General features: G+C 40.7%; 1 protein-coding gene across 1 annotated transcript in view; it reads left to right on the forward strand.

Moving 5' to 3' along the window:
- The window catches only part of clmpb (CXADR like membrane protein b), a 91,998-nt gene that overhangs the window by 41,154 nt on the left and 23,269 nt on the right, over positions 1 to 27,575 (forward strand). Inside the window, exon 2 of the mRNA XM_061682557.1 lies at positions 26,771 to 26,922. Within this exon, the coding sequence (XP_061538541.1) occupies positions 26,771 to 26,922 (152 nt within the window). The remainder of the gene's footprint in view (positions 1 to 26,770; positions 26,923 to 27,575) is intronic.

Here is a 27,575-nt window from a genome sequence, read left to right on the forward strand (position 1 = left end):
CCCGAAAATGTGTCTTCGCTGGATGCCTCAATTTTACAGAACATCTTGATGACTTTATTTAATCTTCCAAAAAAAAACGAGGAAATTAAAAAAGTGATGGATTGAATTTTTTGAAGACACGCAATTGGCGAGCTGAACGTCACACACCACCAGCCCACTCTGCAGTGCGCATTTTATGACGGATAGTTTTGTAAACTTTCACAAGAGACAACATGGCTTCGCGGGTGACTTGATACTAGTGAATGGGGCAGTGCAGACTGTCTAACTACCTGGGCGTCCTCCTACCGTCCCACTGTCGTCAGGCGCCACCTTCAGCTGTGACATTATGTCACCAACAACGAGGGTAAGTTGACTTGTGAGCTTATTTTCATGATTATAGTTCACAATAAATATTCAATTTTGAAGTTGAGCCTCCTAACGTGATTTTACATCGTATAAGATATCACCCCCTCAGTATGCTTAATTCCTTTTGGCGCCTCCATTCGACACGCCCACAGTGTCTGAGAGCTGAGAGGTGGCCCTTGTTATTCAAGTTTTTGAAGCCTGATTTTATATACTCAGTGATTTTTTTTATTCATTCAAATTTGCCAGGCTTGTGAAGATTACTCTTCTCTGTGGTGTGTCGAATTTACATGACATTTTTTGGGTCTGTTTAATGCCGCTTTAATTGTCCACTGTAAATGTAAAAACAGTGTGTCATAACTTCAATAACACGTGATGTATGGTGACCTTTTGAATCTAAGTTTGCTAACGTAACGTAACGTCACGTAACTCCTGGTCTATTAAAAATTTTGTGTGCATTTAGCACAGGTGTCAAAGTAGTGGCCCGGGGGCCAGATCCGGCCCGCCACATCATTTTATGTGGCCCGCGAAAACAAATCAAAATTGCTCATTATGTTCTGGTGTAATACCATTGAGATATTTGCAAGCATTTTTTGTTACCAATCCCATTTTGAAAAGAAATGTAATAGTTGAAAAACATGTTTTTATAGGCTTCTGATTTCAAAACTGGTTATTCATCAATGTGTTGTGTATACTGTATGTAAATACAGTATATGAGGTAATCTTTCATTTATATGGGTTCACAGTTGTAGCGGCCCTCCGAGGGAAGTCATAACTACGATGTGGCTCGTGACAAAAATTAGTTTGACACCCTTGATTAAGAGGCATTATTTCCCCCAAAATTCTCATCGTACAACACCAGGGCCATTCCACTTTTAAGGCTGCACTCCACAGGACATTTTTGAGTCAAGTTTTTGTGTGTGGGTTCAAATGATCTACTGTATACTGTATAGTATACTGTATCCAGGGAGAATAATGTCATCGTGTAGGGATGGTACAAGCATGCATGGCATCAGAGCCCTGTGGATTCTCAGACGAGCGGGCAGCGGACACTGTGTGTCGCTGGCATCACATCATCACGTGCAGTGGGAGACGTGTTTGCATGTCCTATTTTGATTAATCCCACAGCATTCTTTTATGCTATTGTTATGGAGTATTACGAAGACACACCTGTTTGATCTTATTGAGCCCCAGCAGTAGCCGCTACATCCGAGCACGGGGGTGGAGCTATCACGGACACTCATCATGACAATGCGTGCCGTTTGTTAGTCATAAGAAGCGTCTCTCTGCAAAAAAACAGGTCCATTTTTAATGCAAGCAGCACAGTGTCAATCAAGAGGGGCAGGAAGTCACAAAGGCAGATTTCAAAATAAAATGTGTTTCAGCTGTGAGCAATTTTATTTTTAAGTAACTATAGGTTTTGTTTTTAATGTGTCATTATACTGGCAACATTTTTAAAGTAATTGTAACTCCCATCCATCCATTTCCTATGCCACTTGGAGCATTAGGGTTGCATGATAATTGTATTCATAATTGCAACTGTAATAAGAAATGATAATAATACTTTAAAGAATAAAAAAAACAATTATAATTTAACAAAATATAATTTTATTGAATTAAAACATCCATCGTTTTTCTGAGCCGCTTCTCCTCACTAGGGTCGCGGGAGTGCTGTAGCCTATCCCAGCTATCCTAGGGCAGGAGGCGAGGTACACCCTGAACTGGTTGCCAGCCAGTCGCAGGACACATATAAACAAACAACCATTCGCACTCACATTCACACCTACGGGCAATTTAGAGTCTTCAAATAACCTACCATGCATGTTTTGGGGATGTGGGAGGAAACCGAAGTGCCCGGAGAAAACCCACGCGGGCACGGGGAGAACATGCAAACTGATTGAACCCCAGTCCTCGGAACTGTGAGGCAGACGCTCTAACCAGTCTTTCACCGTGCCGAATTAAAACATTATATATTTATATATATTTGTAAATATAACATTATGTAATGCCATTGTAAAACACTTTCTAGAAATAATGCTAATTGACATAACTACTATTCTCCTTACCACAAGCCAGTGTACCTTCCAGAGGAATTACAGCCCCATACCTGTTCCTGCTTCACTATAAGTGATGCATGTTGAAAATAAAACTTGCCATTTTAAAAAGCAATTATTGTTTTATAGCAAAGGGCATGGTACTTTCTTCAGGTACTCTGGCTTCCCCCCAAATTCCAAAAGGATGATTTTTATGTTAACTTAGGACTCGAAATTGCGAATGTGAGTGTGAATACTTGTTATTTTATATGTGCTCTGTGATTGGCTGACAACCAGTTCAGGGTGTACCCTGCCTCTCGCCCAAAGTAAGCTTGTATAGCCTCCAGGTCATCGACGACCTGACTGATAATAAACGTGACAGAAAATGGATGGCTGGATGTTTTATAGCTACTCAATATGCAGTGTAAAACAAACGAAACTTAACTTCCTGGAACAAAAAACTCACCTAACGAGCATACTAACAGATGGGGCCTATAAATTCCAATTGGCGTACTAGATCACTCATCAAACTAAAAATAGGAGGTTAAAATCAAAATACATGTAGATGAAATAGACCCATGGTAGACTGTGTTTGTGTCACAATTGGGTTTTCATGGTGTTGGTGTGGAGGCGAAAAGTGGAGGACCCAAGTGCAGGGAAGCTGTGAGGCAAGGCAGGAGTGCAGGAATCTTAAAAAAGTATTGAATTTCAAAAACAAAAAAGGCAAACAAGGATCATGGAGAAGCAAACACTAAATTAAAAAAGTCCATAAATACAAGGTTCAAAGCAACAAAGAAACAAGAGGAAACAAACACTCACCACTCACCAATACTAAACTAACTTGACAAGACTACTAACTTGACGTTACATATGACGACACAGCATGACATATATAATACACCCTGAACTGGTCGCCTGCCAATTACAGGGCACATATAGCCAAACAACCATATGCACTCATATTCACACCTACGGATAATATTATAATATTCAGGAGAAGCGGAACGGAAGATGAATGAATTAATGAATTAACCTACCATGCATGTTTTGGGAATGTGGGAGGAAACCGGAGTACCTGGAGAAAACCCACGCAGGCACGAGGAGAACATGCAAACTCCACACAGGTGAGGCCGGATTTGAATCCGGGACCTCAGAACTGTGAGGCAGATGTGCTAACCAGTCGTCCAGCATCAAACTCGTGTTAAATGGGAGTAAACGTACAACTGCCACCATTTAAACTGCCTCTGATTAAACCCAAAATACATTTCAGCTGTTCTCGTAGCCGTTTCCTGACATCTTATTTTGCTTTCTAGCAATAGCCTGAAGGTTTTGTGCTTGCACTCCATGCTTCATTGTCGGTATGAAGTTCTTTTGCTGATGAGCAGTGCTGTCTTTGCACCAAAAATACTTTTTGGAATCCTGGCCACAAAGCTCAACCTTGGTTTCATCGGACCAAAACACATTTTCCCAAATATGTTCGGGAGATTTTGTTATGGTCCTGTGAAACCAAAGTTGACCAGGCCATAATTCCAAATGGTAAATTTGGCATGTAGGAAAGTGAGAAAGTGTGTCTAAACATTTTGACCTGTCATGTGTGTATTTACACATAGGAATTAAGTTTTAACTATATTAGGATCACGTACAGTATAATGTTGGCTCAGTCCATTAACAAATGCAGTTGCATCAGAGCAGTAGGCATAAATACATACAGTATGAAAAAGAAAACATTTCATATTATTTAACACATGAATGCGCAAAAGCTTTGGAGCCACCTGCAGAAATAGTCAAATGCTTTATAATATTTACTGTAATACACTGTAATATTTCATCTGGTGGCTTTTATTGTACAGACTGAAATGAACCTTGTCTCCAGCAGAAATAGAGACAGATGCAACTGGGGGAAAAAAATCTGAACCTACAAAAAGAAAAAATCATAACCTGCAAAAGACAGAATTGTTTCTCGTAGAGAGCGGAACCTTGTCGGCGGCACGCCACATAAACCTTTTGCTGGTCAGGGGCTGTTTTTAACCTTTGCGTGGGATCTAAAATGCCAAAGAGCAAAACATCTTTCATTAATCTCAAACACAAAAGCTCCTTGTATCAGCACAAGTTGAAAAAGTGCCAGCAAATCATTTTAGAAACTTTCAGAGAACACAAATCCAGCACCTTGGCTTGGTTCAAGCAAACTGTCTACTCCTGCTCCTTGATATCCTTCTTTTTTTTTAAAGCTTAAGGAACTGTTGCCTGTGTGCTGAAGAAGCCTGAAGGGTAAAATATAGCATGTCTAACCAGAAGATTCCAGATTCTGCTTCCAAAAATAAATTAATTAGTTGCTTTCTTCAGGGTATGCTCTCCGTTGCGTTGAAGAAGCGTTATTTTGATGATGGCCTTAGCTGCCACCCTCTGTCTATTACACAAATTCAAGCTGTGTGGCCATATTTAAATGAAAGTGCCATTTACATAATGCACACATGAACAAAGACACGAGGCTGCTAGGTAGACCATGACATAAAGTGACTCCTGCTTTTTATTAGGGCCAAAATTAAACTACAAATATCTACCCCTGCAACGATACGCTATCATCTGTTAAATTACGACCTCACCTCCGTGACATATCCGCAGATACATACACATTCATTCTAATGTTTAATTCACTTGAAAGTTAGCATGGGCCTTGTTTCCTTTCTCTCATCTCTCGTTTTCACCGTTTCCCTGTGGCGATGTCACAGGGGATTAAGTCACAGAGGCCAAGGGAGTTGTTTATGATTCATCTGGAGGGAGGCCGCAGCCGCCAGTGGTGCCCACAGGGTAGGCAGCTAGCAGGCTACTTGCACAGCTACTTCGCCTCCTTGTATGCGCATGGAGCGTTGTACATTCGCATTACACGTTTCATGCCATAAGTCTTCTTGATGCAAATCCTACGTCATGCTGTGTACTGTATTTAATTCATTTTAGAACGGGTGGATGACGCTGAAATGTTTTGTCGTCGTTTGAATTAATCTCCAAATGTTTCCACCCCCTCAACTTTTCTGCCCTTCAACTTACTTTTGAGTCATATCGTTGGGTAACTTCTTTTACAACAAGATATGTTTGTCCTTTATGGTGGGCCACAATACATGTAGAACAGCAAGTAGAGTTAATGAAATAATAGTTATTTTTTTTGGATGATTATTACTTGGCTTAATACAACTCCTCCAAAAAGGACACTATATGAAAGCACTTTGCAAAAAGGGTAACTTTAGTGTAACTGTGTTTATAAAACTTTCATTATTTAGTTTAACAGCCTTAATAATCACAGTAGTAATAATGACAGTAGAAATTAACTATCCATCCATTTCCATACCGCTGTAGCGCTTATCTTCGCTAGGGATACGGGTGTCTCAGCTGACTTTGGGCTTGAGGTGGGATACACCCTGAACTGGTCACCAGCCCATCACAGGACAAGTAATTCACAAAAGCAACTGCAATAAAGACACTATAAAATCAGCTCAGTAACACTTTACAGTAACCTACTCTTGTGAAAATGTATATACATGGTTTATGAATTCTTACCAATTAGCATTTAACACTAAATCAGAAGTTACCAAGATGGTGCCCCCAAGAAACACGAGTAGCTCACGGGGCTGTTCTAAAAATAGCTCATCAGTGAGCTATATCTCACTTTTGTTGTTCCTGTTCTTTTTTTTTTAAATCAAACTTGCACTGTTTTTATTTGGAAATGACAGTATATATTTTTTGTTGATTCAGTCAATTCGTTTAAAGGTCAGCTTTGTAGCCCATGACCTAACCATAACATTTGTGAAGAGAAGCTAGGAGGTAAAATGACAATGAGGAGACGATTTACCCCAAATCATTTGAGCAAACGTGTTATTTCAGAAGTTTGTATCAAATTGGCAGCCCTTCGCATAAGTCAGTACCCAACATGTAGTGCTTGGTTTCAAAAAGGTTGGTGACCACTGTTTTAAATCCTTAATAGACATAAAAGAGTATGTTGCTAAAACAAATATAGCACACACTATGAAATCAGGTGTAAACCAGGTGAGTTACATGACAATACCTATAACCATTTATACAAGGGTTTATAATGTAATTAGTAATTTATAAGACGCTTTTAATCTTGTTTAAGGGTAGTGTGTTACACAAAAACAGAAAATGTTATGTTATATTGCACACTTTTGTGCTGACACATTCTTCTTTTCCTTTCGACTTGTCCCGTTTTGGATCGCCACAGCGCGTCATCCTTTTCCATGTAAACCTATCTCCTGCATCCTCCTCTCTAACACCAACTGCCCTCATGTCTTCCCTCACAACATCCATCAACCTTCTCTTTGGTCTTCCTCAAGCTCTCTTGCCTGGCAGCTCCCTCGTCATCATCCTTCTCCCAATATACTCACTCTCTCTCCTCTGGTCATGTCCAAACCATTGAGTCTGCTCTCTGTAACTTTGTCTACAGAACATCTAACCTTGGCCACCCCTCTGATGAGCTCATTTCTAATCCTATCCAACCTGGTCACTCCTAGAGAGAACCCTCAACATCTTCATTTCCATTGTCTCTTCAGTGCCACTGTCTCTAATCCGTACATCTTGGCTGATGACATGATGGCGTAAGAGGATTCTAGAGTTTCACTAGAAAAAGTCATGTTTACATGCTCAAATGTGATGTATGCTTTTATAATTTAGCTTTGTTTAAAAGTAATTCTTCTGTTTGTTGACAAACAGCCCTTGTGTGCTAAGGCTTGATTTAATAAGGCCTTTCATTGTTAGAAAACAACAACTGTTGCCGTAGGTTAGTTTGAAGCACTTGTGGTTTGTTATTAGTCACTTGCTTCAGCAGAACACCGCTCTCCACAACATCAATGTCTATTTTTAATTTCTTTTAATTAACTTGCCTACATCTTGTCAGATGATGCCCAAACATGCCGTTTAGCACACGTTTAATGAGATTAACCTCTCATTGACCAAGTAGATGCAGATTAAACATTACTGTAAATTGGAATGAACTGGCTCTTATTTACTTGTGTGCCTGTGCAGGCGTACCACAAGTCCTTGTGGTTGTAACATAGCTAAAATGTCAAAGGGATGGAGCTCGGGAGTGTGTTTGGCACAGAAGCGTGTGCGGGGCTGACCAGCTGCGAGCAGGCCAAACAGTATGGAGTTCTTGCGCGCGACAGACGCCACACAGACAGTCAATGAACACGCCACTAATCACTCAGTCACACTTGCACATGTGTTAGGCTTAACACACTCAAAGTAGCCAGACTCCCTCTAGGCTTGTCCCTAAATACATGTCCAAACCGTGCAAATGACACCCACACTAGTGCACACACTCGCACCACACATCTCGCCATGTGACACCATCCATGGCGAGATGCCACGCTTCTGATGAGCCCGCTAATAAGTTAAGGCAGAAGGGAGTCATTTAGTTTTCCTTTACCGTTAGGACATCTTTCCATCTGCCCATAGCCACACTGGACAAAATAATATAATTATCTTAACATGCAAATATAGTGTATATTCACAAGCGACTTTATTAGATACACCTGCACAGTTGAATGAGATCTGGTACAACAACTGCACACACATTCAGCTTTATTAATGCTTAGTTTTGACACTGTTTGAAATGTACTAATTTAACGGTATGGGCTCTTTTTTCGTAAACAGTGCATCTGTGACGAGGTGCAAATGCCAATGGATCCTGATTTTCGTGGCAGTGCAAACCTTGCTGCGTTTGTTAGCCAATTTGGCAGACCGGTCTACACCAAGTTGGGCGCAACGAGGGTGTGTCCTTAAAGATGAGGCGTGACAATTTGGTGGCAGAAAGTTGGTGTAAACTTAGGCCTGCTTTGAACACATCCAACTACTGGCACAGGCTCGACCAGTGGTTTAACGCAATTTTGGTGAATTTTATCAGGGCACAGGCAGCCGGGTATCTTGTCCACGGGTATATTTAAGTCACCGGCGGTTACCACCAGCTCATTCGCCGCGATTACACATCGTCCTCTTCCGCAAAGAGATGCAAATTACATAATACATAATGGTGTGCTCAATGAGTAGGCACACACACACACACAGGTGTGAAGTGTTACACAAAAATGTATACACGTGTTTCAAAATTAAATATAATCTTTGATGAACCTCAAATGAGGTTAATCTATGAATGAAACATGGAATAATAATTTTGAAAGTGACATGACTACCCAAAAAAAATCAATTAGACTTTATGTGTGTACTAAAAGTAAAAGTTTGGACTGCTATATGTGCAATGCAACTACGCTTGCTGTTCCTCACTTCTCGTGGTTTGCCCTCATTTTCTTTTGTTCTCCATTTAACAGTTTCCAGATCACTGTCCTAATTATATTTTCTAGCCCCAAAATGAATAGCTCCAATTCTTCCTTGAAATATCAAGTTGACTTTTAAAAGTGTTTCTGTTTGTTGATGCTATATGCGAGCTTTGCTTTACTGAGTAAACCTCTACTCGGAGAGTGTGAAAAAATTGCACAGACTTAAGGTGCGACCTTCGGCCTGTTTCCTCTTTACCGGTGGTGTCACTGCAAGCAATTGTCCTTCTCAGAGCCACAATAAGACACCTTGGCCCAGCTCGTGCCTCGCCTCATTTTAATCAGGCTTCAGGGAGTGAAATGTAGGCCTTGTGAGCAGGCTGTGCCAGAGCTCCGTTCATCTGGTTTCAATCTTCTCTCCACCCTTGCAATGAGGCCTTGTGGACATTCCTTTTCTAGACTCTGAAGGCATGTCTGTTTGTGCGTATGTGTGTGTGTGTGTTTGTGTGCAATGAGCTCGCAAAGACCAAGCATATATGTTTGGAGGAGTGTGTCACTCTCTGTGGAAGTGTGTGTTTGTAGTACTGAGTATAAGAAAAAAATACTTACACTAACTATATATACAGTGCTTAACAAATGTATTGGAGCACCACCACCTGTTTGTCTCAGTGTCTCAGCAGTCTATTTAATCTGTGGTTTTGGCATTGTTTTCGAATGATCATCAATGCTTTCAAAGTAAATGTCTTAAATTTAGAATTTCACGGTTGTTTTGGTGAAAGAAACGCTAAAGTAATACAGAAGTGCATTGCAATGCAAATATAGTAATGCGGCTTGGTCTTCAAATTCACTATACTGTACTTCCGTGACACCAATTATTACTTCTCCATGAGCAAGGACTTTAGCATCATCTTGTGGCATCTTAGTGCCTTAAGAGAGCACAAAAAACAAATAAGTGAGTTTTTCATTAAGTAAATAAGTTAATTTGTAAATAGCAATCAAATAATCTGTGAGCCATTTATTTTGAAGGGTAATGTTGTAAAATGAACTATAAATTATATGAAATTGTTTTGGGATCATACTTTTTACGCTTTTGAACATAAACATAAGTGGGGGCATCAATTACTCGCAATTTTTCCGTATTCATGATTCATTCATTCCCTATCCTCAGCAGATATACAGGGTTTAGTCGAACTCGTTATTTTCAAATGATAGTAACTAGTAATATGATCCATCCCTCCATTTTCCGTACTGCTTATCCTCAATAGGGTGGCGCGCTAGCTGGAGCCTATCCCAGCTATCTTCGGACGAGAGGCGGGCTACACCCTGAACTGGTTGCCAGCCAATCGCAGGGCACATAAAAACAAACAACCATTCCCACTCACATTCACACCTACGGGCAATTTATAGTCATCTATTAACCCACCATGCATGTTTTTGGAATGCGGTTGGAAACCGGAGTACCCAGAGAAAACCCACACAGGCACGGGGAGAACATGCAAACTCCACACAGGCGAGGCCAGATTTGAACCCGGGTCCTCAGAACTGTGCGGCAGATGTCCTAACCAGTCGCCCACCGTGCTTGGTCTTGTTCTGGAGAAATTAAAACAAATCTCATTCAGTCACCTGGAGTTCTCTGCAATTTACAAGATATATCGCACTCCCCTTGACTAAAGCAGTGATCTATATTTGTTCCCCATACATCTTGCAGGTGAATAAATGAGTGTCCGGCGTGAATGGGCTACACAAAAGGACAGATGGCAGTTGGTCCATTAGCCCTCCTAAATGAGTCAAGGTGATGCCTTTCCTGGAAGCTTTGCAGCCTAGTTTGACCTCCGCAGACGTCATGTAGCCCCTGCCACTCTATCAGCTGGCCCACCAGCCAACGCCTCTCAGTACACAGCTGCCAAAACACACATGGCATCCGCTCACCTCTGGGGAAATGGTACAGCCATCATTCTGTTCTTCCCAGATAGATTGGTTACCTCTTTGTCCTCCACAGCTGCAGTCTGACACAGTTGTAACAAAGAATGCTCTCATTCCTGTGGAAGGCTATGTCATTATTATCCCCCCTTGCTGATTTAGTGATACGAAACGTCATATGCATGCCATTAAATGGGTGACGTCGCTAATATGTCATTGATGCAGAGAGGATCAGAGCTGGGCGGATGGAGAGGGGGAGTCGGCGTCCCGTCTGTTTTCAATTAGCCCCTGAAATGTTCAACATGGGAGCTGCTCTGCCGTATTCAGTTCCTTCTCTCGCTTGGATGCAGGGAAGTGAATTAGAGACTCAGCTGAGATAGGCTTCACTGTCCAAGCCCAGGTGAACTCAGACTTTGGAGAGTGACGAATAATAACACTGACCTATGTAATGGAATAATATCCATGTGTTCAGAGAGGCGAGGAAGACATGAAGAAGAATGAATGTTGCTGTCAAATGTAACAGATGTACAGTATTATTTTTGGGGCACAGGGGAGGATTTTCAGTTAAAATGAAAAATCACAAAATTGATTGGAGATGCATGCTTTTCATTGGACAATGAAAAATAATCATGCTGACGTTAATAATGGAATTAAATCCATGTGTGCAGAGAGACAAGGCCTGGAAAAGAATGATTGTCTCTGTCAAATGTAACACATGCGTCTCCAATTGTTTTTCCTTTTTTTCCCCCTTTTTTTCCCCCAGAAATAGCAAATGTATTGTGTGTTGGTCGGTTTTGTAATTAGCATTAGACTGTATCAGCTTGACATACTGTAGTTCAGAATGATGACAGTATGTCATAAACAAAAATCTTTTGGGAAGCTGTGATTTGGTCCAGCCCAGGACAATTGGGCTACATTCCACAGATTCGGAGTCCATACAGTGGGGTCAGCTATCGACTACTTGACTAGCTGTGCTTCTTACTTGTTATTATAGTGGGGTGTTTTTTATGAGGATATCTGCAGCCGACTACAAACTGTAACGAGCCTCCTACCACATGAACCACCCTGCCTGCTATTGCACTTCATCATGTATTACCAAATGTAGTCTTCTGTAGTCTTTACACAAGCAGTTAAATGTTTATTTGACCCTCCCTCAAAAAGGAGTATTGTATTCCACTTAATAAATCAGGGATGTAAATGCCTTTACAACGCATGAGGTGGTGAGAATTCAAACTTTTCATTTATCTCGTAATTGTGAAACATCCATCACGAGCGAGAACGTGGGTGAAAACGCAGCCTTCCACTTTCTGTGGTCATACACCTAGTCAGCTCTATTTTCAACCTAATAGACAAAAAGAAAAAACAAAATTGCAGATTGCAGCAAAATGGACTTGGCAGGGAAAAAGCTTATTAAGTATTGATCCGCTGAGGTCAGTGCCCATGTCTCGGTGTGCCAACAATGTGAGAGGGCTTCACTCTCATGCTTGCCAGCCCCAAATTGTGATTAGAACACATAAATCATGTGTGTGTGTGTGGGGAGGGTATATATCAAGAAGCCGCCTCATTTCATGATCTGTACTTTACCTGAGGAGGAAGGTTGTTTGCATGAACTCTTGTGAGTATTACGGATGCTTATATCTGAGCTCAAGCCATCTGTCCGACATCTCACCAGCAGCGCTTTACTGATGTACAAAATATACAGTACAGTATATTGACACCCAACAGGAAGAGATTTAAAATGACAAGCAGCAGGCAAAGTTGTCTGAATGAATACTGTTCACATTCTTTTGCACTGTACCATCTGTCAGGTAAGCAGAGTTGAACAAAAAAAAATTAACTCGCCAAAAGAGCAACTTTTCTCAGAGTTTAAAAGTTGCACACTGCGGCTTTTGTTCCTGCACTCAACAGCTACATGACGAATATTTTCCCTTATTCTTAAACCCTTGCCAACAAAAATAACTTCATGCCACTCAGACCGAGAAATAAGCTCAGCTGTGGGATAAAGCCTTATTGAATACTTAGGAATACAGAAAACACACCGAGCAGGAACGTTCTGTTGGCAAGGGGAAACCAAATTTGATATATGTTGTAAAAATATTCCCTTCATGGGATATGGAGATGTTTTGATAAAAATAGCTGATTTGAAACCAAGCGAATGTTATTCCCTGCTCTTTAAGACATACCAGAGTCTCAGTTTCATTTGCAAAAATATTTTTTTAGCTTTAATAGGTAAAAATATTTTCATAGTTTCACATGTTTTCAATATGTGACCTACCGGAGCGTCCATGCTTTTCCATTGTCTCAGACTCATCCTGAAACACAGCAAATAACCAGAAGTGCTGTCGGGTTTAGGCCGCCCATTACTGCAGAAATGCAAAAAAAGGTCAGCATCAATACTTCATGAAAGTGAGGCACGTTATCTGCTGGAAAATGGACCATTTGAGAGCCTGCCAATCATGCAGACACATTTAAGGAAAGAAGAATAGTGTGACACAAAGACTTAAACTGATATGATTGTGGCCAGTATGACCACAATGATCAGTACAATCAAATGTTTAAATGTGTTTTAAGTAATTAGATGGAAAATTGTGGTTAAGGTCTTTAATTAAAGAATCCTAAAGAAACCACCAAACATATGAGGTGATGGCTATGATAAAGAAGAGATTAATTAAATGAAAAAAAGTAAAATTACAAGAAATTTGTTAAAAATAACTGAAGTTGTAACATGACAAAAATAAAGTTGGAACATTATGTAATTAAATTAATAAATTTAATGAGAATAGTGGTAATATTTTGAGAAAAAGTCACTCGTCTGTGAAAAAATCCAATCCATGTTTCAATGAAAAAATACTTCAGCTAATTGAATGTATACATTTATGCTTGTAATATTGTGACTTTTTTCTTTCTTCTTTTTTTTTTATCTGAACAAGACCAATTTATTCTATCAAAAAGGTTGGCTTTACTTCATATTTTTACATCAAGCTGTTCCGCCAAATTGTTAATTTACAATTAAGACAGTGTTGTTGTAATAAACTAGCAAAACACAAGTTTGTGGAACAGCTAGACATCACAGTATTGAGTGAAGTCAGCATTTTTTCTTTTTTTTTGCAAGTGGTTTTATTACTTGTTTCTTTCCAATGTGGCCTTCTTTCTCCCCTCCTACTTCATCATTTACCATGCAGTACTTGCAGTGGTTCAATATTATACATATACAAAAACAACAGATTGAAAAAAAATCACTAAAGTTAAATCCAACTCAATAACTTGAATTCAAATGATTAAATGTAGAATCAAACAAACATAAAGTGTGTTTTTGGTCACGATACGATGGTGTTTATTTTAACTGGACCCAGAATCAGGCGGAAGCTGAAGAAGTTTGTGGAGAATGGTTTACTGAGAAGAGATTCGGAGGTGGATCCTTGAGGCGCACTGGCGGGTCGTCGAGACAGAGAGCGTGCGGCAGGCAGTGGCGAGAGCAGGTGAATGACTTGGCAGCGTGGTGGAAGAGGTCACAAGGCGGGGAACACAGACGGAACACACGGTTAAAAGTTAATACTCTGGCAGTGGAGTCTTGTATCTGGCAGGCTTAAATGCAGGTGATGATGAAGGCTGATTGACAACAAGTGCGCGGCCAAGGTGGTGCTGATTACTGGGAAGAGAGAGAGGGCGAGAGGGGCGTAAAGCGCCACCCATGCTCCAACAAGGGAACTGCAGGGCACAGCTCATGACAATTTTCATGAAGTGGTTCCCAATTCTGTTTTTGGACCATTTAAATAAAAGCTTACACAAAAGAAAATAAAAACTAAACGCAAAAGATTTATGCAGCTGCTGTTGCATTATGGACAGGTACACCCAAGAGTGTGGAAGGCTCCAGCAGATACAATGTGTATAGCACTGTAAGCAACTTTTACTGCCCTTCCCTCCTATGGGCAATGGTGTAATTAACGTCCCCTCAACATCTTATTCCTTCTCTCCTAATTTGCGAAGAGAAAAAAGCTGAATACTTAGGGCGCAATAAAATGGCTGTCGTGGAACTAATTTTGTATCCGGTTTGGAAATGTGACGACGGGATAGTGTCCCTCTCACACAACATTTCAGCAGCGCTGCAGCCATGAAAGCGATGCTAATGAAGGTACAAGAGCAACACAAGATGAACATCTCACATTATTCAAGCCTCTGAGGTTTTTCATCGCCGCCTTCTTTTCCCATTCCCAGTGGTCTTTCGTGTCTTTTCCCTTTCACCTGCACCCCTTTCTTCCCATTTCAAGGGATTATCTTGAGAATGATTGCATTCCTTTTTTTCCACTCAAGTCACACTTCTCAGAAATGTGTGGGCTAAGGTTAATATGAGGAGTAAAGCCTGCACTTGGAAGATATTTTTTCACATCTTTCACATCACACACAGAGACACACACGCACGCATGCACACACACACACAAACACACATTGTCTAAAATCGTCTAAATTGTTACCTTACGTGGTGGAAGCCTTGATGGTACTTGGGAACATACTTCCATTTTGACACTGGAAAAGGGAGGAACTGTTACCTCAGACTCTGTTAGTCCAACGAGGTAAGTGTATCTATCGGCTGGGTCAAAAACTGAATCGTCCTAGTATACTCCTATATTTGACCGTATAGCTTTTACAGTACATACAGTGTTTAAAGAAAATAAATCAGTTATGTCATGAGATTCATGAGATTTTTTTTAATGAAAATAAAGTTGTGATATTAAAAGAGCCGGCACGGTGGACGACTGGTTAGCACATCTCCCTCACAGTTCTGGGGAACGGGGTTCAAATCCCGGCCCCGCCAGTGTAGAGTTTGCATGTTCTCCCCGTGCCTGCGTGGGTTTTCTCCGGGCACTCCGGTTTCCTCCCACATGCCAAAAACACGCGTGGTAGGTTGATTGAAGACTCTAAATTGCCCGTAGGTGTGAATGGTTGTTTGTTTCTATGTGCCCAGTGATTGGCTGGCCAACGGTTCAGGGTACCCCACATCCTGCCTGAAGACAGCTGGTATAGGCTCCAGCAGTCCGCGACCCTAGTGAGGATAAGCGGTAAAGAAAATGGATTGTTGGATATTAAAAGAAAGAAGTTGTGATGTTGCAAGAATAAAGTTGTAATTTTTGAAGAAAAAGTGTTGCTAAAGGAATAAAGTTGTGATTTTAATGAGCCAATCTCAAAATTCCAACCTACCGTATTTTCACGACCATAAGGATGCACCGTATTAAAAGGTGCAGTCTCAGTTACGGGGTCTATTTCTGTATTTAACACATACTTAAGGCGCACCGTATTATTGGGCGCAGGCATACGCTACCTTAAAACATACAGTAGCATTCATGCACGTGTATGTTTTTAAAAAGGCAGCGGGAGCAAAACTGAGTTCAGTTGTACTTTATTGAAGTATTTAACAATGTAAACAGTGAGTTTGTTGTGCTTTATTGACGTATTTAACAATGTACTCACGTTATTTTTTGATCAATCCTCATCCACAAATCCATCAAAGTCCTCATCTTCTGTATCCGAAATGAACAGCTAGGCAAGTTCTCCATCAAACATGCCGGGTTCCCTCTCATCATTGTCTCGTTACCGGGGGGCTGTTCAGCAATGATGCCAGCGTTTTCCTGCTTCCTCCACTTGCGAACCATGGCTTAGTTGATCTTGAATTCTCTCGCGGCTGCTCGATTCCCATGTGACTCTGCGTAACTGATAGCTTGCAGTTTGAACTGTGCTTCGGAAGCGTGTTTCTTCGTAGGTGCCATTTTTGGGGGTCTTTAGCCAAACCGATGTTGTTTTGCACAATGCACATGCCGGCACTATATACCTACTAGGGGCGTGCCTTTAGCGTCCTCTTTCACACGCACCCTTCCCCCTTTATTGTCCGCATGCTGTCCTCAGTCACGTCCGCCTTTCCTCTATATAAGCAGCGTGTCAGCAGGAAATGCTCCCAGTCAGTCAAGCGGAGCGCTCATCAAAGTCACACAACAACATTTACAGATTTTGGAACTCGGTGCACACATAAGGCGCGGTCCATTTTGGAGAAAATTTAAGACTTTTAAGTGCGCCTTATGGTCGTGAAAATACGGTCAATTCTAGGAATGTTAAAAACATTTTACGTTCAATTCTACTTCGACCTCAGAGGTTCCACTGTAGGACCAAGAACATGAAGATAACATCATTTGTGGGCCCTTAATGTTGTCTCCAAAACCTTGATGTCGACAGAGCGAAGCGACTATTGCTGGCCCAGGGCAAGGCAGATTTTGAGACCTCAACCCATCAAAGAGTCAGAGAAAGAGAAAATTAGCCATTTAGGAGCTATAATTTAAAAAAGCAGAGCTCGGATGTATAGGGAGAAGTCTTACGGAATGAGCATGCCTGTTGTTTTTGCACTGTGCACTAACAACTGGAGACAGCCTGCTGTCTGCTGAGACATCGAAAGAATTTTCTGCCTTTCCAGCAACGCTATCTGAAATCCCGTGAAGATAACAAGAGAGAGAGCGAGAGAGAATATCTGGATGTAAGATGTAACTTGCAGTCACAATGGCGGTATTTATAGGCCCTAATGTTTGCCCTTTGAATCTCTAATTTAGGTCACGCTTGACTTTTGTTGAAGGCAGCCTTTCCAAATATCTCCTCTTTACTAACAAGCTTAAAGGTGCTGTTGGAAGGAGAAGGGAAAAGTGAGTGAGTCGTGCAAGTGTGACAGTGACAGCTGCGGTCTAAATCACAGAGTACAATGGCGAAGGGGCTGATTTACCACGTTTCCACTTTCTGACATGTTCACCCCTGTAACTGTTGTCACGCATGACGCCCTTGCTCCATTCTCCTTTTTGTGTATCTGCTAACTTGTGTCCAAGTACTCCCTTTGTGATGGTGGAATTTTCCCTCCACACTTGTGACTTTCAAAAGGTCTGCAGGAAGTCAGGCATTGCACCATGCGTCCTCCTCCCCTCCTGTCCCGTCCTCCATAGCTCACCCTCTTTGATGTACGAGACGAGCGCACCAGAGGTCACGAGCTTTGGAGATGGTGAGGGCTGCATCCACTCTGTGCTGACTGAGGGGATATGAGGCTTGACTTTAGGCAGTGTGAAAGATCCAGGCCTGCCCTGTCATTCCGTCTGTCTGTCTGTCTCTCTGGTCACACTATAATAAGATTGCAGGGCTCTGTGAGGCAGATTTACTGGAGCACAACTCCCCCTAGGGCCTATTCATAGAAGTCGTTCTTCCCTTTTTTCACTCTTTGTGGCCATTCCACTATCTCGCTCTCTTTGCAAACCTTGTGTTTAGACCCCGTTTTTCTTTTGTTAATCATGATATGCTACAGTACGTTCCCATTTTACTGTGGAGAAGTCCTAATCTCAGGCTCAAATGGCCACGCAAAGCTGGAAAAGCAGACATAGCTCGGGACATGGAACGAACTAGGTCACAACTCTCCTCAACATTTAACTCCCTCCCTCAACATAACCGTGTCCATTTAGTTGACCTTTTACTTGTCCTTGTGGAATCTGATGAAGCCATGTGAATTTATAAACATGTCTCTGTCTACATTACATCTGGCTTCAAACTCTTTTGTCATGTTATGTATTATAGTTTTCACCCCTGTTGGTTGGTTTCTGCATTTGTTTAGTTGGTATGTTTGTAGATTAGATTAACAGGATTACACACAAACTACATCACTGGTTTTCATTCAAACCTTTCGTATGGGTGGCAGATTAACTGATCAAATGTTGGTTCCTATTGGAATACCGTGGACAGAGGGGAGAAACACTACCGAGCACCTAATAGCAATTGCGACCACATAATCTTGTAGGGTGAGACAACAGCACCTCACATATGCACCAGCTAATTTCAGTTCGTAGTACCTTATCTTTTAGTTAAAAAAACAAAAGCTTATTGCAGAAACCCCCTTGTGATTTTTCTGAATACAATTGCACTAGTGTAACATGTAACATGTTGGTGGAGAGCTACACTCTACTGAATGCTTTTCTATTTGCTACTGTATTTACTGTATGTTAACAGAGACTGCTGTTACAAAAGCTGTCATAGTTTGATACACTGTGAGTGCAAAGATGCCACAATGGGGAAATTCAGTATCAAGTGTTGTTGACACAAATGATGCAGTCCAGCAGTCCAACTGTCCCAGCTGCGTACACTATGAAAAAGCGAACAAACTCGCATCGAAGCGATCTTATTTTGGCAGTGTGGTGTCAGTCACTCCACAGCACAAAAGCATCCTTCCTCACCATAAATAACTGGCAAACTGGAGAGAGGTGATTACATGCCAACCAAACCCCCTCATTTCTCACTCTCTGACATATAGTGTGATTTCTTTCTGTCAAAAAGTATTTTCGGCATCAACACATATTTCACAACGTACACCGCCACAATCTAATGACAGTCAATACAAGAGCTGTATCAAAAATTCTGTCCCTCTCCAATTGCTGTCAGAGAGGTATGCATTGCCTCTATCATTGACATCAAGGAGGCTATGTTTTCATTATGTTTGTTTTCTTGATTGTTAGATTGTTTGTCAGCTTCTAATTATGCAACTAAGCTACTTGACCAGTTCTCCATAAACAATTTTGAAGACGTGGACAGAACTGGATAATGGTTACTTTTAATGTTGCATGATACTTTAGAGAATTCCCTTAATTTCTTATTGAATAGTGAACCTTAAAGTAGCAATGTGATAGGTGGCTGGGATCTTTGTGGAATTTTGTAAAAACGTTAAACACCTCTAAAACCCTCCATAGCAAATAAATTCAGGCACAATTTTTTTTTTTTTAAACTGTATTACTAAATATTGCCCACACAGTTCTTCTCACTAATACTATTCAATTTGATTATTTAAATTGAGTTTTTAGGGCAAGTGACAGTAATTTTGACACGCTGACTTGGAGAACCCTTCGGAATTTGTCAGCCAATCAGAGAAGGTGTTCCCTAAGTAGCAGACGAGTTGAAATGGTCAAAGACATACTGTATGTTGAGAATTAATCAATTGTACTGTTTTACTGTAATTTGAAGCTGTTTTTGGACCAGATTTTTTTAATAGGTGATACTACACAAAAATGTTCCCCAAAAAGGCAATTTTTTCAAACACAAAAAAAACTCAATTTTTTACGTTGAAGATGCCATTCCAAACAGACTTAGCATTTCGACAGAGTGTCATTTTTGGGAAACATTGTCACATTGCTACTTCAACAGAAAATTCACTGCAAATCCAAATTAGGCTTATTAATGATCAATTCAGTACAATATGAATCTTCCAAATGTCAAGCATTTGGAAGATGCGCAGTGGCATACATTGTGCTCATCTATAGTTGTAACTTTTTTTGTCGTGTCAAGTTAAACTAAGCAATTATTGACTTTGAAAAGCATACGGTTTTGATACAGATATTGGATTCTACTGAATTTTACAGGCCTGTCTTAATGTTATGGCGACCAATGTAATTTTTACATGATCATGAACGTGCTGCCTTGACTTTCCTTGTTTGTGGGTCTGTTGAGAAGTCGTTTCATGGAAATTGTTTTATAGTGTGTTGTGTTGGAAAAAAGATTACAGTGCCCCTCACTTTATCCGGTCAACCGTGCCATATCTATTGGGAGACTCCAGGATTTACAGAGCCGACAGTCGGAACAGTTGAGGAGGTGGGAGGTGAAAAGGGGGCACAGAGGGCTCTTATCAAGCCTTTGGCACACTGCAGGATTCCGCACTGAGTATCTGACGTGCTTGACTGATTACAGACACTGAGGAGTCAAGGGAAGACATTCGACATAGCATCAAGGCCCCCACCATCAACCATTAACCCCTACCGTGAAGTTCAGTCCACCGTACACACATGAACCCATATTCTTGAAACATTGGAACCCGAAACCCTAAAGAGGAATGCCACTGCATCAAAAAGTCGTAGACATCCCCTCCGGTAATCAATGTCCCATATTTTCTGCTGACCGGTGATTTAAAGCGCCAATAACAACAGGACATCAAAAACAGTTCCTGTCAAGAGAGACAAAAAGTCTCTGCTGTCAAGTATTTTTTCTCTTTTCACCCAGATTGACAGTGACTGTAATGGAAAGGAAAAAAAACAGATGCAACAAAAGTCAGAGAACTGCTGAAAGCAGGCAAATGATGGCACGCGCATGCTTGAAAAAGCTGTTTATGGACGGCTGCTCTTCTCCTTTGTGTCCTGCGTCAGCGCTGACAGTTTGGCTTCGCAGCACTGAGCTGACATTTTCATTGGCCCACAGCTCACTTGTGGGACTGCTCGAGTAAGGCTGGACCAGGAAACGAGTGGACAGGTGCCCACTGGGTGCTGACGCATTTTCAGACCACATTGGCTCTCTCCACAACATTTGACAATATAAACACATTTACACCGAGCACTTTGGTTTCCGCTAAGGCAGGCGTGTCAAACTCAAATTCACGGTGGGCCAAAATTAAAAATTGTGAAAAATTGTGAAAACGTGGGTTTACTGAATTTCTCTCACTTTTACAACTTTTGGTAACAAAAATGTGGACAAAACAAAAGCAAAAATAGGTCTGTAGTCTCCTGCTTTGTAAGGAATTCTGTCCACAGAGCAAAATTATCAAGACATAGCACAGTGTTTAAAGCTTTTTCTCTCTACCTTGGTTATTTATTCAAAGCCAACAGGAGGAACTATTAATCAGCATACTAATGAATAAAAGAGCCACGTATACACAACATATACAACCTGGGACCAAATGATCATGTGCTAGGGTGATAACTTTATTTTAAGCACTTACAAGCCCCACAAGCTGTTGAGTCACATTGCAATTAAATTAAAGGCAGGTAGTTAAGTTAAATGTTGAAGGGCCAAAAATATCCTGCCACGTTTTAGTGTGCAAGCCCGCTGGAGAGCTCTGCAGTATTTTAACCAGTTTGGACCAGGTGGTTGGAGTCCACTATCTCAGCAATGGGACACACCCGCTGGGTGCACACACACAACTTTCAACACACCTCTGTGACGCCCCTGGCAAATTCTACTCAAGCCCCCATGCGGTCCAACGTACTCTAGTGTATTAGAACTGCTGCTCTCCCACAGAGACTTTGGATGCGACAGTCTGGCCCGTGCCCAGAGTCACTCATTAAAAACACCCACACTAGTTATAGCTATGTTTTTTTACTGCCACATGAGCACTTAACAGAGTAGCCTGGGGTTTGTTTTGTTATTTATTTAGGACTTAGGGTTAAAGTAGTGCTAAGATTTAGTCGAATTAACAGGTAAAACGATTTTGCAGTTTTTGGTCATGTGTTATTCAGATATCAGGCTGATGTCAAATGAGCTCTGTAGCAGAAGAAAAGTCATAAATGTAGGGAGGAGCCATCGTACAGTATGATGTAATTTAGGTGTTTTTAGTTGTTGTTTCGAGGAAACCCAATAGAGCGACAATGATCAGTTATTAGGATCTATGGTTTAGTCATTAGAATGGGTGAATGCTAATCCAATTTGTTGTGATTTTGAATTCCCCCCCCCACAATATAACAAGAAATAATATGTTCCATAGTTAAACTGTAATCACCATAGCATATTTGCACAATTCTCAAGCAAAAGCAATATGTCAAACAAATTAACCACCATTGTAACATGAAAAGAAATAAAATGTGCAGTCGAAGGTGAGGGTGAGTCCTGTCGCAGTTGCCTTAATTCTTCGTCTTAATTGTCATCCAGTTACCCATGGTTAATAGTGAAACATAAAAACAACACTTTGGTAGCAAGCGACGGCACATATGTTTTAGTATCGCCAAAAAGCCAAAATAAAAGCAAATGATGTGCAGGGTTGCTCATTTTCCTCATTTTGACACATCCCAGTTTTATAGAAGTAAAGAACAATAAAGAAAATATTGTTCAAAGATATCATTTGAAATCATATATATACTATATTGTTAAAAATAACTATACGTGCTTACATGTTCAAAGTGCCTTTCAGAGCACCTTGTTAAGAAAGTGAAGATGGACGTGACGACTTAATGTACAAAAGTGAATAAAGTAAAATTACATATCGCAATTGCACAAAATACAGCAACTAAATTTCACTTATCTTGAAAAAAATTATCAAAAAGGTTAAATGCACATATGGCGAAGATGCTCCTAACTTTCAACAACAACCCGGGCTAAACTTAGCTCCTTTTAAACTATCAGTCGCGACGTCAGCATAATTTCTTAAAACCAATTTCTATTTAGACAGGGATTTAGCGCCATCTTGTGGAATCTTAGCGCATCCTAGATAGGGCATAAAAATGTATCCTCACAAAGGTCGTGGGCATAATGGAGCCTATACCAGCTATCTTCGGGCGAGAGGCGGAGTACACCCTGAACTGGTTGCCAGCCAATTGCAGGGCACATAGAATGCATGTTTTTGGGATGTGGGAGGAAACCGGAGTGCCCGGAGAAAACCCACGCAGGAACGGGGAGAACATGCAAACTCCACACATGCGGGGCCGGGATTTGAACCCCGGTCCTCAGAACTGTGAAGCAGATGTGCTAACCAGTCGCCCACCGTGCCGCCCCATGCCTGTCAAAATAATGTAATTTTCCCAGTAAAAAGCAAGTCTGACATGGCATGCATTTTAAATATTTCACAGTATACGGGGTCCTCGATTTATGACAGACTTTCAGCTCCTACACCTGCGATGTAACCTGAATCACTTAGTATGCCCGATGCTGCTGTAGTCAATCACTAACATATATTAACGCAGTAGTAAATTCATAATTGCAGCAAATATTTCTACCCCATAAATATTGTATACTAAAAGTATGCAATTAAAAACAGTCAGTGTGGTAACCGAGGGACCATGTGTCTATCTATATGCCACTGCGTAAACCAATTAATTCCACACCATTCATAACCTCAGAATGTTGCATGTTGGTGTAGTCATAAACAGAGGACCCCCTGGATTTTTTATTTTTTTTTAACTACCTGTCCGCGACACACCCACAATGGGTCCGTGACTCAAATTGGGTACTGACCCACAGTTGAAAATCCCTGTGCTACACCGATCTCTAGTAAGGTACACTATTCATAAGCCACAGTTATACAGAAAAAGTAACTTAGTTTACTGATTACTTGATCTTAAAAGTAACTTAGTTACTTTACTGATTACTTGATTTCAAAAGTAACTAAGTTAGAAAAAAATAACGTTTTAGTTTCTTTCAGCAGCTGCCAAGTGGCAGTAATATCACTTATCCACAGTGCAAAAAAAAAGCATAAGCTTAACCATACCCATTGTTGATAATGTACGCCACATCGGTTACAGAATCATGTCATTAACATCACTTAAATATTAGTGTAGTTGAAGCCACAATAAATCAGCAACTAAGTGCCAACACAATACAGTAAGTTGCTAAACAAGCACATCATTCTCACTGCCGATTGTGGTCCATGAAGGCAACTGTGTGTGTGCGTGTACGGAAACGTGAAAGTGAGTGACACACACACACGCACACGCCATTGCTCCCACAACAGTAATTTTGATGCAGAGCGAGAAAACCTTTTTTCTTACTACGTGACGTCAGCCGTGCAGCGCTTTCAACCAGCTCACATACAAAGTTGAGAGTTCTCACTTTTCATTGTAAATATTATTTAAGCTAACTATTGTAAGTCCTTCAGTGACTCAGTCCTTACCCTCCATGACCGATTGATGATCGCGCACTCAGTATGAATAATTAACCCACAATGCATTGCGAGTTTCACACGACAGCAAAACTCGATTCTTAATGTGGAAATAAAAACGTAACAACAATAAAATACACTTTTTAGTAAGGAAAATAACAAAAATAGTGTGGCGACAGTGAAATCGTGCATTTCTTTGCACTTTTATGGTACTCCACCATCACTGTGCATCAGGGCCGCACAGCCCCTAGGGGGCCATCTGCTGGAGGTGCGCACTGCCAGGGCCCTCCTCCTCTGGAAAAATATTTTAATAAAATCATAAAATAATTTGTGACGCCCACATTTCTGTCTTGAAAATAACAAATAAAATTACAAAATAAACTGAAGTAACTATGTTTTGTCACTTGGCAAGTCTTGTGACATGACTTCGGGGCGCATCTCAAGTCAGCGAACGAGCGATCAGTCAGAACAGGGAAGGTGATTTTATTTACAATTTGAAAAGGACAGTTAAGCCCTCGGGCGCACAATTCCGCATAAAGAAGAAAAGAAGTCAAAATATAAAGGTAACATTATGTCAACGTATTTTTAAAATATTGTTTTGTTTTAAAGAACATGTTTTAGCTAGCTAGCTTGAAATAAAGTAAGCATTAGCTTAACACCCTGTCGGGTGACCAGACGTCCTCTTTTTGCCGAACATGTCCTCTTTTTGGAGACCTAAAAATCACCCCCCCCCCGCCGCGGTTGTTACCGCTGCTTATAAAGTCCATTTTGGCCAAAATACACAGGCATGAAGACAGCTCACTTACCTTGAACTTGTCACAACGCCAAATATCTTCACTAAATAACAGTTTGTTACAGTGTTAAAGGGTAATAATAACATGTAAATACATTAATTATTTAACGTTAAACTAAAAAGTTGAAACAACAGTGACAGCCACATTTGTTGCAGAGATAATTGAAAAATTCATACATTTAAGGCTGGAGCTTAATTTTATAGAAATTACAAAGTTGTCTATTACGTTTCTCTCTTCCTACTTACAAGCATTTACAATAACACATTTTCTCTTGTTATTTTTGGAGATATTTTTCAACATCCTAAATAATTCAAATGCAGATGGAATACACTTAAAGCACCTCTTTGCTAGAGAAAAATGTAGGAAATGAAACTTCTTGATAAACTGTCAAACTACTGAATGCTAAAATAAAAGGAGATAAAAGGAAAATGTTGCTTGGTCAGTGAGTAAAATCCAGGAGAAATCTTTTATTGCTGAATCAATCTCTTTCAAATGGGGAAGCTGCACATATTTGCAATAACTTGACAACTTTTAACATGGAAAACATAGACAACATTGATTGAAATTTAAAGAAACGCCTTATTAGTGTTATTACAAATGACAATAGCAAATTGTCTGGCTGATTGCTATACTGTTCGCTCTCTGATGGGGTAGGGGTAAATTTATTGATGTGACCCCAGAGAACTTTGGAAACACTTCAAAATTGACAAAACTGTCAAGAACACAGGGAAGAAGAAAAAAGAGGGAAAATGGGAGAAAGAGATGTCATGTTGTTGTTACTTTAGGTTTGTCCCATTAGGTGTCGCAACACCACGTATGATATATTTGGCAGTAACGATACAGTAATGAAATAGAAATTTTCTATTTTAAATTGTGTGACATATTATCTTGTAAATTCAAGGCAGTGTTAAAAACTACTGGTATTTCACTTTTTTGTAAGCCTATGTAAATCGTTGCTGGGGGGTCGCCATATAAAATCTCACCTAGGGGGCCACATTGGCTCGGGCCAGCCCTGCTGTGCATTGTGTAATAAACAATCACTTTCTTCTATTTGTTGAGAACAGCAGTCGCAGTTAGATGCTTTTGCATAGCCTGACTGCTCTTTGATTGAATCACCAGCTACAAATTACTGTTTGGTGAGAGACATTGATGATTCAAAAGTAACTATTGTTGGAGAGAAAAAGTAACCGCAGTCTAATTACTTTCCTGGAAAAAGTAACGCGTTACTTCACTCGTTACTCAAAATGGCAGATTTTTGGGAAAAGGCGTTACTTTTTAATCGAGTACATTGTAACGCGTTACCGGCATCACTGTTCTTGTTAAATGTTTTTTTAATGCAAATTTGACACAATATTGTTCCTGAAAAAAAAAATTCAGAATTATACCTCGGAGGCATGTATTCCTGTAGTCTCTTACATTCACTGGCTTGATTTGTAGTTTCTGACCATCTCTTTGGAAAGTTAGAACTGTACGTTGAAGTTAATGACACTTCAGTGGACTGCTACAGAAAAATAAAATGAAATTATACCTTACTGTTGCTTTAATACTTACAACAGAATCTAAAAAAAATTCAATTTTGTCAGCTTATTCCACGTTTCATCTTCTTCCTGACGGTAATTGAGATTCGACGTCTCAGGTCCCTCTATGTCTTCTGTCACAGTTTCCTCTCACTGCAGGCTTTTTGATCCAATTTACAACATCCGTCTCGTGTCTTCCGTCTGGTTGGAGCTATCTGACATTTGTCTCTTCTGTTTCTTTTTCTGCCTCCAGTTCTCCTCAGTCCGCTGTCAGGAGGTGCCCAGACTGAGATGAAGAAGGTAGTCGGGGACAACGCCACCTTACCTTGCCACCACCAGTTCCAATCATCCGGCTCAATTGATATTGAGTGGCTCCTGCAGAAACCAAACTCCAAACAGAAAGTGGTGAGAAGAGAGGTTTATTTTCTCAATTGTTGTCTTAGAACTCTCATGAATTGTGGTCTTACTGCAATTCAGCCAATCAGATCATTGATCCCACCCACTACCTCTTTGATGAGAGACTTTAAAAGATTCATTTCTGGATTTGATACATTATTTTGCATTCATTCATCCATCCTTCTATTTTCTGAGCCGCTTCTCCTCACTAGGGTCGCGGGTGTGGTGGAGCCTATCCCAGCTATCATCGGGCAGGAGGGGGGGTACACCCTGACCTGGTTGCCAGCCAATCGCAGGGCATATGCAAACAAACAACCATTCGCACTCACATTCACACCTAAGGGCAATTTAGAGTTGTCAATTAACCTACCATGCACGTTTTTGGGATGTCGGAGGAAACCGGAGTGACCGGAGAAAACCCACGCAGGCACGGGGAGAACATGCAAACTCCACACAGGCAGGGCCGGGGATTATAACCGGGTCCTCAGAACTGTGAGGCAGACACTCTAACCAGTCGTACACCGTCCCGTTGCATTCATTCATATATTGTTTATATTTATTGGATTTTTATTTATTAAAAAATAAGAATTCTATCATTTCACACTCTAGAAATAGTACACTACACAACTCCTTTTCATTGTGTTTATACTTTATATCATTGA

This window comes from Phycodurus eques, chromosome 7 (assembly GCF_024500275.1).
Source record: "Phycodurus eques isolate BA_2022a chromosome 7, UOR_Pequ_1.1, whole genome shotgun sequence".
NCBI classification, from domain to species: Eukaryota; Metazoa; Chordata; class Actinopteri; order Syngnathiformes; family Syngnathidae; genus Phycodurus; species Phycodurus eques.